The sequence below is a fragment of the Notechis scutatus genome, chromosome 10 (assembly GCF_049901735.1).
Source record: "Notechis scutatus isolate UNSWTSFEM ecotype Mainland chromosome 10, rNotScu1.2, whole genome shotgun sequence".
In the NCBI taxonomy this organism is placed as follows: Eukaryota; Metazoa; Chordata; class Lepidosauria; order Squamata; family Elapidae; genus Notechis; species Notechis scutatus.
In genome coordinates, this window is record NC_142018.1 from 19,690,706 (window position 1) to 19,707,711 (window position 17,006).

The 17,006-nt window shown below is 40.4% G+C and overlaps 1 protein-coding gene across 2 annotated transcripts in view; it reads right to left on the reverse strand.

The window, feature by feature from the left end:
• AFF2 (ALF transcription elongation factor 2) overlaps nucleotides 1–17,006 on the reverse strand; it is a 247,666-nt gene that overhangs the window by 166,157 nt on the left and 64,503 nt on the right. For both annotated transcript variants that reach the window (XM_087972231.1, XM_087972230.1), the window contains exon 2: nucleotides 428–548. In XM_087972231.1, coding sequence (XP_087828357.1) covers nucleotides 428–548 — 121 coding nt within the window. The remainder of the gene's footprint in view (nucleotides 1–427; nucleotides 549–17,006) is intronic.

The following is a 17,006-nucleotide window of genomic DNA, read 5'->3' on the forward strand; positions in this document are numbered from 1 at the left end:
ATAAAACCCAAGAGTTGACAAAACTGAGATGGCCACATTGTTGTTTCAAGCTTGGCAGCTTTCAGAGGTGAGGACACCAGCTCTCAACAGAGTTGAAGTCCACACCTCGCAGAGCTGCCAAGGTCATCAAAAACACTGAAGTATAGAGAGGGCAGGATATTATTATCTAACAATGTGAATGTGAATATATACATGAAGCTGGTCTCTAGAAGTCTTCCCAGCTCTTTTTCTCAGCTCACATACTCATCAGGGGTGTCCAACATCACTGAAGACCTCAAGTTGGAGAAAACAATCTCTCAACAGCCACCGTTGCCTCTTCCTTGCAGGACTATCTTCCCTATGGGGCTGAGGCACAAGGGACACGAGAAGGAAAAAGTTGCGTGTGCAATGCAACGAATGTCAAACTTGGCTTCCAGCATTGACTTACCTTGTATGGTTCTCCAAAGAGATTAAAGCCAGAGGCGAAGAGGTCTTCATCTTGCTGGACTTCTTGGTTTCTTCGCTCCCATTCCTTCCTTTTAAGTGCATTCCGATCTTGTTCATAGTGACTGCAATTTTATTTTTTTATTTTTTTTAAAAAAAGAGAGATAAATAAGCATTTACTTTAAAAAATACAAAAATTTCTTTTTGCTCTTAAAACTGTAAAAAAACAAAACAGTCCATGAAAGATTGTGAACATTTGAGAAATTTAAAGATAAGAGCAGCCTGATTTTAGAAGGCCTTTACACACACACACACACACACACACACACACACACACCACAAATAAGAAAGGAAAAATAATGGCCCAATATTTTTCCAACTCAGATGCCCAGCCTGAAGCCACGGTGGCGCAGTGGTTAGAGTGCAGTACTGCAGGCTACTTCTGCTGAATGCCAGCTGCCTTCAAATTTGGCAGTTTGAATCTCACCAGGTTCAAGGTTCAGCCTTCCATCCTTCCGAGGTGGGTAAAATGAGGACCCAAATTGTTGAGGGGCAAGAAGCTGACTCTGTAAACCACTTAGAGAGGGTTGTAAAGCACTGTGAAGTGGTTCTATAAGTCTAAGTGCTATTGCTATCCCAGTGTCATTAGAATATTCTCAAATTATTTATTGCAGCCCTTTGGACTATCTGGAGGTTGCACTGCAGCTCGACTCTCTTCTTGTGTCACTCAACACACTGAGCCAAATCCAACTTGGAGGACTAGAATTTCACTGCCTCATGCTGTTTATGCTGGCAACATTTCTCAGGTTATCCAAGGCTGAAATGCTCTGCCAAACCTTCTACTCCTACCCTTCCTTCTAAGGAAAGACACTGAGAATCATGGATAGGGAGGAATGGCCACATCCCCATCCAAAACACACATCTATAAAGTTCCAAGCTGAAACCCTGCAACTTTCCAATAATTAAAGGTGACCAATGGAGGAAACAAAGCAGATCCGTTTGTGTTGTTTCTGAAGAGACACACTATCCCAAAAGATGCAGTTTGGTGGGGAGGAAATTAAGGTTCTGCACTTAGATGCACAGATATAAGATAGGCAGCCCTTGGCTTAACAATGGAGGGATCTTAGTGTCCTGGTAGACGACCATTTAAGTGTGAGCCAGTGGTGTGTTACAGCTGCCAAAAGAAAAATGACAACACAATTCTAGGTTGCATTCACAGAGGGATAGCATCAGAGGTGGTTATTCAGCAGGTTCTGACCAGTTCTGGAGAACCGGTAGCAGAAATTTTGAGTAGTTCAGAGAACCGGCCAATACCACCTCTGACCGGAGATTTTACAGTATCCTTTCCTCTGCCACACCCACCAAGCCACGCCCACAGAACCAGTAGTAAAAATTTTGAATCCCACCATTGGATAGCATCAAAAACATGAGAAATGATAGCACCGATACCAGGGGTGGTATTCTACCGGTTCGGAGCGGTTCGGGCGAACCGGATGTTAAATTTACATCTGGTTCGACAAACCAGTAGTTGAACCGACCGCTGGCCCTGCCTGCCCTACTCCACCCCTCCACGCAGCCCATTTTGGATGTAGGTAAGTACCACGCAGGGTCCACGCAGAGTCTCTGGGAGACCCTCCAGAGCCTGGGGAGGCCGTTTTCGCCCTCTCAGAGGCCCAAGAGAAGCTCCTGGATCCTGGGGAAGGTGAAAAATGGCCCTCCCGGAAATTCCAGTAGGCCATGACCACCATGGCCCACACCTACCCAGCAACCAGGCAGCAAACTGGTTGCTGGGATTTTTGAATCCCACCCCTGACCGGTAGCACTCTTGATTGCATTGGTGAGGCCACATTTGAAATACTGTGTCCAGTTTTGGCCACCATGATACAAAACAGATGCTGAAGCCCTAGAATGAGTGCAGAGAAGAGCAACGAAGATGATCAGGGGTCTGGGGGCTAAATGATGGCTAATATTACCCCAGGGTGGGAAGCAATGGGTGGAAACTCATCAGAGTGACATCCAATCTGGAAATGAGGAGGAATTCCTGACCGTAAGACCAATCAATCAGTTTCCTCCAAAAGTTGTGGTGCGCCATCATCAATCCAGAAAAGATTGGGCAACTATTTATCCAGGATGGTATAAGGATTCTTGCATTGGCATGGGATTGGACTAGATGACCTCTAAGGTCGCTTCGTCCTATGATGCTGTGATTCCAGGATCATAAGGTAAACGTCCCCCTCGCACATCCGTGCTAGTCGTTTCCAGCTCTAGGGGGCAGTGCTCATCTCCGTTTCTAAGCTGAAGAGCCAGCGCTGTTCAAAGACGTCTCCGTCGTCATGTGGCCAGCATGACCAAACACCGAAGGAGCACGGAACGCTGTTATCTTCCCACCAAAGTGGTACCTATTTTTCTACTTGCATTTTTTACGTGCTTTCGAACTGCTAGGTTGGCAAAAGCTGGGACAAGTTACAGGAGCTCACTCCGTTCCGCGGCGCTAGGGATTTGAACCGCTGAACAACCGACCTTCCTGATCGACAAGATCAGCATCTCAGCCACTGAGCTACCATGTCCCTTCCAGGAACATATATTGTATTAATATGGCTGGTTTAAGGTTGGGGTCATGACCTGGTTAAATAAAACATGGTTGAACATGAGGTTTGAATCCGGTCAAGCACCCTGAACCAACAGAAAACAATGAAGAAGGTTTATGAAGTCAAGATGATCTCTTTCCTAAGCCACCATATTACAGGAACTGAAGTTGAACGTATCTGTAACAGCAGGACTGGAGGCTGTGTGTAGATGAGACATTTTAATAAGAGAAATTTATTTATCCAGAATGTTTTAACAGTTTGCCTTTAGTTTTTATTTTAAATTTTATTTTTAAAAATCCTTTCTACTGCTGTTTCCATGTTTAATTAAATTCCACCACCCTAATGCAGCCTGACATGACTCATTACTAAAACATAATTATATAGTAAACAAGCAATACAGCATTTACTATTTCCTAGTAAGTTTTTTAAAAGGATGAATAAAAACGAAGGTCCATAATTGCTCAAATCAATGCCGATAATTATAATCTGCCCTTCTAGGTGACATAGAAATATAGTAAATGTGATACCAACGGTGGTAGCTGTAAACCAGTATTTTGGAAAAAAAAAATGATTGTGTTGACACGGGTCTGAGTGTTTTTTGTCTAGGAGACAGAAACTAATGGCTAACTTGATTTCAAAATTTTATCTTCCCCTTTCTCCCTATCAAACCAGGGTTTACATCAGAGGTGGTATTCAGCCGGTTTGGACCAGTTCTGGCAAACCGGTAGCGGAAATTTTGAGTAGTTTGAAAAACTGGCTGCCCCTGCCCCATCTATCCTCTCCTTCCCATCGAGTCCCAGCTGATCGGCTGGGAGTCCTTTGGTTGCCGTGCACAGGAGAACGGAGCTGGAAAGCAGGTTAGTGGAGTGGGGAAGGAATGGAGATTTTGCAGTATCCTTCCCCTGCCATGCCCACCAACCCACACCATGCCCACCAAGCCATGCCCCCAGAACTGGTAGTAAAATTTTTTGAATCCCACCATCCCTTTAGCAAGCCTCCACCTACTAATTCTTGTCCTGCCCTATGATGCTTTGGAGAACAAGTCAATTCCTTCTTCTTTGTGGCAGCCCCTCAAGTCCTGGAAGGCAGTTAGTATGTCTTCCCGTAACCTTTCTCTTCGTCAGACTAGACACAGTTAGTTCCCTCAATCGTTCATCGTACGACTTACCCTTCCTACCCCTGATCATCTTTGTTGCTCTTCTCTGCACCCTTTCTATGACTTGAGCATTTTTTAAAAAAAAAATGTGCTCACTTGCAAGATTAATAAAGTAGACTTTAGGTCTTCCTGAGAACCATGGTTCCTGATGTGGCCTACCCAAAGGGTTGACACAAGTGAGAAGAATTTAGGAGCTCAAGAACAACAGTATAAATAACTGTATCAAATGGACCACAGCCTAAGCCAAAGAAAACAAAATTGCAGCCAAGAATAAAATACCTCCAAGGAATGATAAAGCACTTAAACTTTCCTGACTTCCTGATCTCCAACCTTGGGCAACCAGCCAGGCTCTTAAGCACTTTCCGGAAGACCGGCAAAGTTGGGGGCCAATCAAATCTCAAGTGGAAAACCTTTTTAAAATTTCTTTCGGTATGCTCACGCACAAACCCATATTCATACGGCCTTAGTTACTTCGTCATTGTTTGTCACCCCTGTGTTTTTCCAGGAGTTCAGGATGGCTTATGTCCAACAACATTCTTGTGAAGTAGGCTGAGCAAAGAGAGAGAGAGAGACTTGGATTCATGGCTGGATTTAATTCACCTTCTAGACACGACCACATGCAGGTAGCAAAGAACAATATATCCTCGCGTCTCTGCTGGGGAGGAATTTAATCTCATTCCAGCCCTTTTTCTGCCCAAAGAAAATAACCGTATCTCAACACCCGTCTTTTCAGCTCAGCAGGCCAACGTAGGGAAGGATTCACACAGCGAGCTATAATGAGGAATAAGCCAGGCAGCCATGGGCCTTTGCAGTGTTCAAAGTCACTGGTTTCTCACAGAAGCCGCAATTACTAATTTGAAGTGCTGTCTAATTAAAACCACAGCTATGTATTTAGCCTCTTGTTATGCCCCCTGCCGCTTTCTAATTACAGAGAACAGCACAACTTCTTCGCCAATGCAGACAGGTTTGTATGCCAACCTGGGAGCCCCGTCGAGGGCAGAGGGCACCCCAAAGTCATGCCCTTGAGGGTTCCTGAGAGAGGCACTGTTTCTTTCCAGTGGAGCACAAAAAACGGGAGTGTCTATGGAGATTCTCAGTCATCCAGGTCATGGTTGTCCCAAAGATGCTTGTTTTCCAAGATGGTAGGGAATGGATGGCGGGGAATGGATGTTGGAGGATTCCATTTCCCCATCCAGTCAGAGCTGAAGAAGCTTCTTGGATGAGAAGCAAAATGTCTTCAAAGAAAAACAAGAAAGTCCAGTGGCCTCTTGAAAACTCCAGTTGCCTCCTGAACCTAGGAAGGTTCAAAAGAACATTGGAGGAACATCTCGTTGAATAAAGTGCCAATTATGGTGCCAAAGACAAGTCAATTTAAATTAGATACACCAAACTTGGCACCTTCCAGATCGGAGAGGCCTTCAGCTTCTAGAATTTAAAACCACTTGGACCAAAGTTGGTTTTGGTTTTGAAATCTCAACTAAATAGTCTGACAACTAATTTTTTTTTTTTCATGGGGAACCTGGCTGTTCTCCAGGAAGTAGGGAGATCATTTGATGTGATGTGACAACATCATCCAATATCAGCCATGAAAATATTGGTTAATCAGATTGGACTTCAACCAACAGCAATCTAAGTTCAATGAAGAATAACCATGAATTACTGCCAAGGAAGGCTGACAAAAAAATATAAAAGAAGGATTATTATTTTTTAGCACAGAATGGTACATCATTTCTGGTTAGGGAATGTTAGAATGTTTGGTTTTAAGCCTATTTATAGCCTTTGCGGAAGCTACTCTTCAAAAACAAAGATGGACTTGTTTATATTTCCCAAGGGTGAATCAGAGTTTCAAATGGTTTTCCAAAGCACCTGAAATCAGAACAAGAAGCAACAGATGAGAACTGATCAAGAAGAGAACCAATTTAGAACGAAGGAGAAATTTCCTGACAGTGAGAGTTATTATTATTATTACCCTTATTGTCAGAGTACAACATGTGTACAATGAGATTGGCTGAGCCTCCCTTCGTGCACACACACACACACACACCAAATACAACTCACAGAGAGTAATTAATCAGTGGAATGTCTACCCTCCAGAAGTTGTAGATGCTCCATCACTGGAGGTCTTCAAGAAGAGATTGGACAACTATTTGTCTGAAATGGTACAAGGTTTCCTGCCTAAGAAGGGGGTTGGACTAGAAGATCTCAAGGTCCCTTCCAACTCTGTTATTCTGAAGAGGATTGAAAGAATACCAACCCTTTAAAAAAAATGGAGAACTTCCAATAATGGAATGTGCAGAAATGAGTAAATTGACATTAGCAATTAGAGAGCAAGAAGATAAAGAGTATTATAAAATTTGGCATTTATTTTATCCATGGTTAGAAAAGAAAGTAGGGAAATAAGATATAATACAATATAAATATGATAGAGTAAAGATAGCAATGTAATATGTTACAATGGATTTAGTGAAATGAATGATATTATGAACTGAGGTATTTTAAAAAAAACTGAAATTTGCTTGAAAAGGATGATATAGTCTATAAGTAAAATCCAATAAATAGTTAATAATAATATAATACAATATGCATATTTATGTAATATAAATTTTAATAATGCATTTAGAAGGGAAGGATGGTTGATATTGTGCACAAGAAGGTCCATTGTGCTGTACAATGGAAAGAAGGTTTTATGTTTTGTGTTTATGTTTCTGTTTATTTCTGTTTGTTGTTAAAAAATAAAAAAAAATATTTAAAAAAAATAAAAAAATGGAGAACTCCTGACTCATTTCTTGTTCACATCTTAGATATACGTCATTGTTATGCTGAATTAAGTAGAATGTGCATTTGGAGTGCCCCTAAGACCCTGAGAATAATGGTGGGCCTCACACTGACAACTTAGACATCACACCCTATAAAATACATTCTTCGAGCTACTTTGATTTGTTCCTGTGGTTTCTTTTAAGAACTGTCCTCTCATGGATGTGTAGCACCTCAAAGACCATTACAGGGAATACATGATGTACTCAGAAGAGTCCTGTGAAAAGATATGTTGATACGGTGTCTGCTTTCAAAACAGGACAACCTTCCCCTTGTCTAGTTCAAACAGACCCAGGCGGGTGAAATGAACATACCCTGTTCTGACTAATGTTTTATTCAGCTCAAACAGTAGAAGCACCATAATGACTATTGAAAGCAAATCTGGTCTCTTTAAAGCTAACCTTCGGAACAAAAATAAAATAGAATAATAAAACCTAAGCGAGAAGTGACTCTTTTATATTACATTTAATAGATATCACAGGAGCTGGGGAGGGGGGGAGGAAATAATATTTCAAATTTCTAGATGGAAAAACCAGATCCTTTGGAGCCAGCTTGATGTGTTTTAAGCCTGGCTGCAAAAGCTTTGGCCACCTCTAGCAAATGAGAGAGAGAGAAAGAGAGAGAGGTTTTACAAGGCTTTCTATGCCACCGACTTTAAGAGATGGGACATCTATGTCTTTATTAGCCACCTTATTATTTTAAGAGTCCATTCTGTTAGTCATTCATTCAGAGCGACACTGACAACCCAGGATGATTTTATGAGTTTCCTTTGGGCCACCAACATTCCTCTACCAGAAAGATGAACACACAAATAAATATTAAATAGCTTCAGAATTCATCAGAAAGCTTTTTCTCTAAGCATGTCATCCATAGAGTTTAGTTTAGTTTAGTTTATTGTCGTTGCACCTCGTACAACGAAATCAAACACCATCTTCAGTGCATATCATGACCATGAACACAAACACACATCCTTCACACTCCACACATTGAACCAAAAACCCACAACACTGCACCAACACTGCACTATACAGTAGAATTCAAAGGAACTACTGCCCTGGGATAGAACCTCTTTTTCAGCCTATTTGTCCTTGTTTTTAATATTCTGTACTGTCTGCCAGATGGTAATAGTTCAAAAAAAGGGAGCCCAGGATGAGATGGATCTTTGAGAATGTTTTGAACTTTCTTAAGGCAGCGGGAGCTGTAAAGCTCTTCCAAAGAGGGGAGAGGACAACCCATGATCTTCTGGGCAATGCCGTTAACCCTCTGGAGTGTGGTCCTATCTTGCTTTGTGCAACTGGCAAACCATGCACAGGTTCAGTAAGTTAAAATACTCTCTATGGTGCAGCGGTAGAAGTCACCAACAGTGTCTCATTTAGTTGTTGTTTTCTGAGAAGCGTCAGGTAGTATAATCTCTGCTGGGCCCTTTTGACCAGGGCTGCAATGTGGGCATCCCAGGTCAGGTCCTCTTTTAGGGTAACACCCAGAAACTTAAAACTGGCCACTTGCTCCACTCGGTCTCCATTGATAAGCAAGGGCTGGATTTCTGATCTAGGTCTGATTTTATTTTATTTTCCTTAGCTCAGCTTTCCTAAACACCAGTCACAGCAATGACTATCTATACTCACTGCCTAAAAATGGAAAAAGACATGTGGTTTATGTCCCACAAAACTACCGGTTAGAATTATGCTCTGGGGCATCCCTTATTTTCAAAAGGCCAGAAACTCGCTTCAAAAGAAAACAAACTACAATAAAAACTTGAAAGTTCTCTGCTTAGATCCAAAATGGGTACATCAAGTTCACTTCTTTGGCTGAGGCTAAGAGATTTATTATTTTGTAGGCTTTCCAAGAGTTTATTTGTCTCTGACCTGGGCCAGATTAAGGCATGTCCTTCTTCAGAACGGAGAAACAAAAGATATTTTGGTCTCCAAAATTGATTACAAATCTCTCTTCCAAAGCTAACATGATGCATCAAACCACAATGTTCCACCCTTCCAGATAGTAAAAGTCAGGAAGTATGGTCAGATACTTCAGTTGATGAAGTAGTGGAGTTGACTTGAGAGTTTGTGCCCCAATATATATATCTTAAAACTTTTATGGTGTCTGGAAGTTCTTTTAAAAAATAATAGCTAGTTCCATCAAGAAAAAGAAACCCATTGTCCATAGTTCAGTACAGCAAAAAAAAAAAAAAAATTATGATGGTTACCCAAATGAATCAAAGAATATTCAAGTTTTGGAGTTGCTTGGGACTCTTAGATAGATATGGTACCTTTTTAAAAAATCATTTTTATTAAACAATTTTTCTTATATACAATATCATTTCCATTCATTACAACATTTTTGTGACAGTATACATACTTTTACATAAATCTTAACTATCTATACACTTGTCTATGTTGCTTAATCTATTTTTATCCACTATATCTTTTATCTTATTATCTTATTGTCTTCTTCTCTGTTCAACTTTATATCTATTATTTAGCCAATCGTACAATACATTCCATGTCAAATAATAATCTGTTTCCTCTCTTTCTTTTATCTCTATGGTCAACTTACCATCCCAGGACACTTTAGTAAGACCACACCTAGAGTACTGCATCCAGTTTTGGTCACCACATTATAAAAAAGATGTTGAGACTCTAGAAAAAGTGCAGAGAAGAGCAACCAGGATAATGAGGGGACTGGAGACTAAAACATATGATGAACAGTTGCAGGAACTGGGCCTGGCTAGTCTAGGGAAGAGATGGAGCAGGGGAGACAGGAGAGCATCTTCCAATATTTGAGGGGCTGCCCCAGAGGAGGAGGGGGGTCAAGCTATTCTCCAAAGCACTTGAAGGCCAGACAAGGAACAATGGATGGAAACTGAACAAGGCGAGATTCAACCTGGAAATAGGGAGAAATTTTCTGACAGTGAGAACAATCAACCAGTGGAACAGAAGTTGCCCTCAGAAGTTGTGGGAGCTTCATCACTTGAGAATTTCAAGAAGAGATTGGACTGCCATTTGTCAGAAATGGTATAGGGTCTCTCACTTGGTGGGGGGTTGGACTAGATGACCTACAAGGTCCCTTCCAACTCTGATTATCTGTTATCTGTTAGTATTTTTCTTATCACATTTTCCTCTGGTGGCATACAATCATTTTTTCAATTCTGTGCATAAGTTATTCTTGCTGCCGTTAATAAATGTAGCATTAAATACTCTGTTTTCTCATCATATTTTCCCATTATTACACCTAATAGAAAAGTCTCCAGTCTTAATTCAATTTGCTGTTTAATTATTTCTTCGATCCATTTTTTTGTCCTTAATAGATAAGATACCTTCTACTCTCCTCAAAGAGTGTTTAAAAAAATGATGAAGAAGGGAAGTCCAAAATTTAGGGCAATTCAAATACATCTTAAAACATTATAGGTACAGACAGTCCTTGACTTACAACTAGAATTGAGCTCAAAATTTCTGTCGCTAAGCAAGACGTTCAGTGAGTTTTGCCCCATTTTATAACCTTTCCTGACACAGTTGTTAAGTGAATCACTGCAGTTGTTAAGTTAGTAACATAGTTGTTAAGGGAAGCTGGCTTCCCCATTAACTTCGCTTAACAGAAGGTTGACATGACCTCCCGGACATTGCAACCGTCATAAATATGAGTCAATAGAATAGAATAGAAAGATAATAGAATAGAATAGAATAGAATAGAATAGAATAGAATAGAATGGGATGGGATAGAATGGAATGGAATGGAATGGGATGTATGGATGAGATGGGATGGGATATTGGAATGGGATAGGTGGAGGGTTGGGTTGGGTTGGGATGGGATGGGATGGGATAGGATAGGACAGGACAGGACAGGACAGGACTGGATTGGATAGGATTGGAGTGGAATGGAATGGATTGGAATGGATTGGAATGGAATGGAATGGAATAGAAGAATGAAATAGGATTGGATTGGATTGGATTGGATTGGATTGGATTGGATTGGAATGGAATGGAATGGAATGGAATAGAATGGAATGGAATGGGATAGAATAGAATAGGATAGGATATGGATAGGATAGGACAGGACAGGACAGGACTGGATTGGATAGGATTGGAATGGATTGGAATGGATTGGAATGGAATGGAATGAAATAGAATAGGAGGATTGGATTGGATTGGAATGGAATAGAATGGAATGGAATGGAATGGGATAGGATAGGATAGGATTGGAATGGGATAGGGTAGGATAGGGTTGGGTTGGGTTGGGTTGGAATAGAATAGAATAGAATAGAATAGAATAGAATAGAATAGAATAGAATAGAATAGAATAGAATTCTTTATTGGCCAAGTGTTATTGGACACATAAGGAATTTGTCTTCAGTGCATAAGCTCTTAGTGTACATAAAAATACATTCAACAAGGATCATGAGATACAACACTTAGTGATAGTCATAGGATACTAAATAAGCAATCAAATCATATTAAGAAACTAAATAAAACAATATAAAGTATATAAAGATACAAGCAACAAGGTTATAGTCATAAGTAGAAGGAGATAGGAAGGATGAGAAGTATAATAGTAATAAGTCAAGGTGCCTGTATAATTCCCCCAAGCCATCACTGCATGGTTATTGGCTAACATCGAGGGTAGCCTTTTCACAACATCCCTTAGTTATGACTGCTGGTTCTCTAGGTCTGCTTTAAAGAGTGTTGGGTTCTGGTTCCTTGTGTTTTTTTGAAACCCAAACAACACTTTCATTTATAGGACTGTGTTTCTCCATAATAAAAAAATACTGGGGGTCGAGATGGATATATGGAAAGGTGAGAACTCTGCCAAATCTATTCATCTTTTTCAAAGCTGAGAAATGCAGACCCACAGCTCAAATTTCATCTCTCTCTTCCCCCCCCCCCCACACCTACACAGGCTTCACATTCTCCTTAAGAGTCACAGCAGGGTGTCTATCTAACACAGCCTCTTAATACTCATCCTTTATCTTGGATGTAATTTATCTGGTGCCAAGACTTCCTAATGAATTTCACACATGTGTACTTAAATTTGTTACAGCTTACCAGTTGAGTATGATAAGCAGTAAGTAGAGCACTGAATTTCGAGCTTTCTCCCAACAGACACATAAAGGGGCTTTGCTATCGGCCAAAGGAGGGAAGGAAGAGGTGAGGGGGGAAGGAAGGGATAAAGTTTAAATTGCAAATCCAGCAAACTGCAAAGTAGGGAGGAGGTAGGATTGGGGTTTGGAGGAAGTCAACACACACGCACACACACACACACACACACACACACACACACACACACGATGGATTGGTGGTGGCCAAAGAAGCTGTCTTTCTTGAATTCATTGCTGGTGTTATTATTATATTATTCTTCCCTTTGATTGATGTGACACCAGGGATCTGAATAGTTAGGTCAAATAAACTGCCTTGTTTTAAGAATGCAGTGTCAGGTACAAAGCATCAAGACCATACATGAAGTGGCAGTTCAAAGCTTTAATGCTCAAGCCAAAAATGGAGTCAACTACAAGTTTTCAACACGAAATCAGCACCAAATAAGGATTGATGGAATTCAAGAGAGGTTGGGCTTAGACCGTTTATGGCAACGCAATGACTCTAGACTGATGACACCCTTTACTCTGCCCTCCAACTCTGCCTCCTCTTCCCCTACATCTAATGAAGATTGAATGCTGGGATGATGTTGTGGTTAGCCGGCAGCAGGTGCAGATGGCTGAGGAAAGCAAGGATTCTGATGAAGGCCCAGGACCATCAGGGAGTGGACTGCTGCCTTCAGAGATTGTGGGGGCTGGCAGCAGTGATGAGGAGGTTCCCGAGGAGCTTGTGCCAAGTGCACGTGCGCGCAGGATTGCTCGGAGGAAAGAACAATTACAGCAGCACAGGCGACTTGGGAGTAAGGCTGCAAGGTAATGGCCCCTCCCTCAAGAGGATAAAAGCCAGGTTTGAAAAAGCATTCTTTGCAGAAAGCAAAGAAGCTCTGAAGCTCAACTGGTGGACATCTTAGTTTGTGTTTGGAGAATCTTGTAAATTAGTTCTTATCTCTGGGATTTTGGCAGCCTTGACAAACAACTTGGCAAGGCTCTTTCTTGTCAGAGCTAATTATTGGAAAGCAGCCTTTTATCTGTAAAGGAACAGAATTGTGATTAAACCTTAAAAGGTGGGGACTGCTGCCTTTGTCTGTGTTTGCTCTCTGGGAACCCGGTTGGGTCAGAACAGATGGCCACCAAGTCAGAGGCTTTCAAAAAGAAAGAGAGAAATTTGCAGACTATGAAACAATTCCTGGTTAGTTGCCTTACTGGATGCTTGCTAGCTTGTTCATCTCAAGTTCTACTGTATTTAAATGCATGTTGTTGGAAAGTGACAACCAAAGAGGCAATTAATTATCCTATCCACGCAAGGCCGTTGCCTGTGAGAACATTAGAACAGCAAGGGTTCACATCTCTCTTTATGTTTCTATGTTCTTTCCTGAGCAGTTTTGAAAATATAAAACTAACCGAAAGGAAGAGAGCAGAGTTTTGCCATCAAACTGGGGCTGTCAGCAGGCTCTTTCCCATGGCACATTAATGTTCACGATGACGCTATTAGTTTTTATTTTCTTAAATAAAACCTTATGCATTCATGTTTAACTATCATATGTTTAATGGGACTATTCTGATTACAGAGTGATTGGGCTGTGATTTACGCCACCATTACCTGTGTTGTGGGAAATTTCTGCCTTCCAGGTCTGACATCCAGGCAGCAAAACGCCATAAAACATCTTACTTCCTAACAATTCCTGATAACTCAGAGCAATAACTAATCATTTTGAGAAACAATATACTGTGAAACAGTAAGCAAGCCAATTTCTATAATTAGGACTACTGTTGGGTACTTTTTCTTCTCTATCAATAGGACTATTGTCGAGCAGGTTCAAATATGCCCTTTGCTACAGAAACTCTGCCAAGGTTTGCCCAGTTTGAGGTCTCAAAGAGACACTTATTAGAAATCTCAACAATTTAAGTCCCACTTGGGTTGAAAATTGAAATCTACATCAGCTTGACTGTTTATTAACTATATTTATAGACTATCCTTCAGTCAGGAATGCTCCCCAAGTGGTTTTGCCAACGAAGCAAATGAAAATAACTCACAAATAAAATGGAATAGTAAATTTAAAAATAAAATAAAGTTTAAAAAATGAAATGGAATAAAATAAAATAGGCAAATGCCCCCCCCCTCCCGCAGTCAAAGAAGAAAGTTGGAATAATGATTCTACTTCAGAGTCCTATAGATGCAAATACAGGCCCATACTGTATATCTTCCTAAATTATGACTTAGTTAATGATAGTTTACTGCCAGGCCACAAATGCCTTGATTCACAAAACCTATGAAAACATAGCACGCAGTTTCAAATCCCAGAGAATTGCTGGGAGACAGGCATTATACAAATTTAAATAATCATAATCATAACAACAATGCAACATTTGGAAAATTGGTACCACAAAGGGCTGAGTTACATGTGCTCCTTCCACACCCCAAGAAGTTTCATCATGGCAATGTGTGAATACAAAAACCTTTCTCAAACTTGGTCTTTTCAACCTAGGGAAATTGAAGCTGAGAGGATTTCAATTCCCATCATTTCCTAGTCGGCTATGTTTACCAAATTAATTCAACTGACAAGAAAATGACAGATTTGACCAAAGAACTGGTTCCTCTAATTTTACTATATTGCAGAGAATTAAGATTACTGTTTTTAGCCATTTGAAAACTCCCTGAAAAATCTCACATCTGAATTAAGACGATTCTAATAAATTATATGGCAGCTTTGGGGAAAAATAAGATCAAAAGAGTATAACACCATGGGTGGTGGTCACAATTCTTAAAAATTATGTGAACATTTGACTGTGTTTGGATAAAAAGGGAAGGTTGACCTTGGCTTTAGAACTTCCCAGATCTTCATTAGTCAATGCAGATAATATTGGGTTGGGTTTCTGAAGGTTATCTGAAGTTAACTCATTGTAGTTGGATTATTTTATGATGTGGTTGTTTAAAAATTTGGACAACCTTCAGATAACTCCATCTGGATGATTGAGAACCTACATTGACATATTGGGTTAGGTGATTAACAGAAATGATTGAGGAGCAGACTTCCTATATATATATATATCTATATATATCTATACAGAAAGATATATATATCTTTCTGTAACACTTTGGCTTCTATGGATGGTAGGAAGAGAATCATAAGACCATATCGATCTCCTTGACTTCTCTACCAGGAATTTAACTTAATATACAGTGCAGTTGGGTTTGTTTTGTTTTGTTTTTTCATCCAAAGCAAGTACATTCAGTGACTCTAAGTGACTCAACTGCTGTTACAGCAATTTGCATTTCATTAGCTTCCACCCTTGCCGAGTCACGTTTTTTCCCTCCATCATTTCTCTATTTTAATGATTTCAATGTTTTAATTCATGATTTCTGCTCAGGTCAAGTCAGGAGGTCAAGTTCTCCAGTGGCAAAACAGATGCAGAAGGCATTAGGAGGAAAACCTAAAGAAGGAAACAGAACTTGCCAAATTAACCTACAAGGGAAGGAAAACCGAAAGATGCTTTACAGAATAATTTCCCCCCTCTCTCTTTTCATTCTTCCCAGGAACATATTAACAAGGAAGACTTGAAATCAGAAGCCTAAGCAGAAAATGGAAGAATCACTGTCTCAAAAGGATACTTCCAGTTATTAAAAGTAAGGTTTGAAGATCAATGACATAATTGACATCAGGCAATCATCTCAATGTATTACTAGTGCGGAAGTGTTTCTTGCCACCATATTGTATGGGCTTTTGAGTCACTGACAGCCAAATATGGCTCTGCTGGGACTAGTACAGGGTGATTCAAGAAGATGGATGGATGGATGGATGGAAGGGAGGGAGGGAGAGAAGGAAGGAAGAATGAAGAAAGAGGAGGGAGAGACAGAAGAAGGAAGGAAAAGAGAGAAGGAAGGAAGGAAGGAAGGAAGGAAGGAAGGAAGGAAGGAAGGAAGGAAGGAAGGAAGGAAGGAAGGAAGGAAATGATAGAAGGAAGGAAATGAAAGGAGGGAAAAGGGAGGGAGGGAAGGAGGAAGGAAGGAAGGAAGGAAGGAAGGAAGGAAGGAAGGAAGGAAGGAAGGAAGGAAGGAAGGAAGGAAGGAAGGAAGGAAGGAAGGAAAAGAGGGAAGGGAGAGAAGTTGATTTAATTTTTACAGAGGATATATTCCAGCCATATATTTACCATCCATACCAATTTTAAAGTCTTGGAAGACTTTCATTTTAACCAGGCTGAATGCTGTACCCTCTGTGATCCTTGGATGTTTTGAATTTACTCCTATGTATTTTTGGCTTTGTCCACATGGTGATGGTTCAACAGAAATTCTAGGCCATCTGCTATTATACTGTTCCCTATATAAGCACACTAGGCTGACCCTTATATATCCTGAAATATTAATCCATTTCCAGGTAAGGACTGTGATTTCTATCCAATGCTACAACACTCAGACAAGCATTCAAAAATAACCTCTCAAGTCATCACTCCCTACCCTTGCTTAGAATAGGAACTTCTCCTCATATTTTAATTTAGGTTTATTTTAGGCAGTATATTCATAATTATTGTTAGAGGGTGGTGCGGCGGCCTAGAGGTGGAGTTCTCACCTGATGATCAGGAGGCTGTGAGTTCAATCCTAGGTAGAGGCAGATATTTCTATCTCTGGGCACGTTGAGAATCTACCTGATGAAACGGTGGCAAGAATAGCCCTAGCATAGGGATGGAAAAAAAGAAAAGATACCCTCTGAAGAAGACCTGATACAAAAAATAATGGACTGTGCGGAGATGGATAAATTCACAGCGGCACTAAAAGGCAAAAAGATGCTTCGGACTATTACGCGATTTGGGATAGGTGGTACAAATGGGTAGAAGATAGAAATAGGAATTGATGTTTAGGTATAAAAGGAGGTGTATGTATTAATAATGACACAAATGCTGTTAAGGTAAATAGAGATTTGTAATTTTGTGTTTTTTAAATAAAATA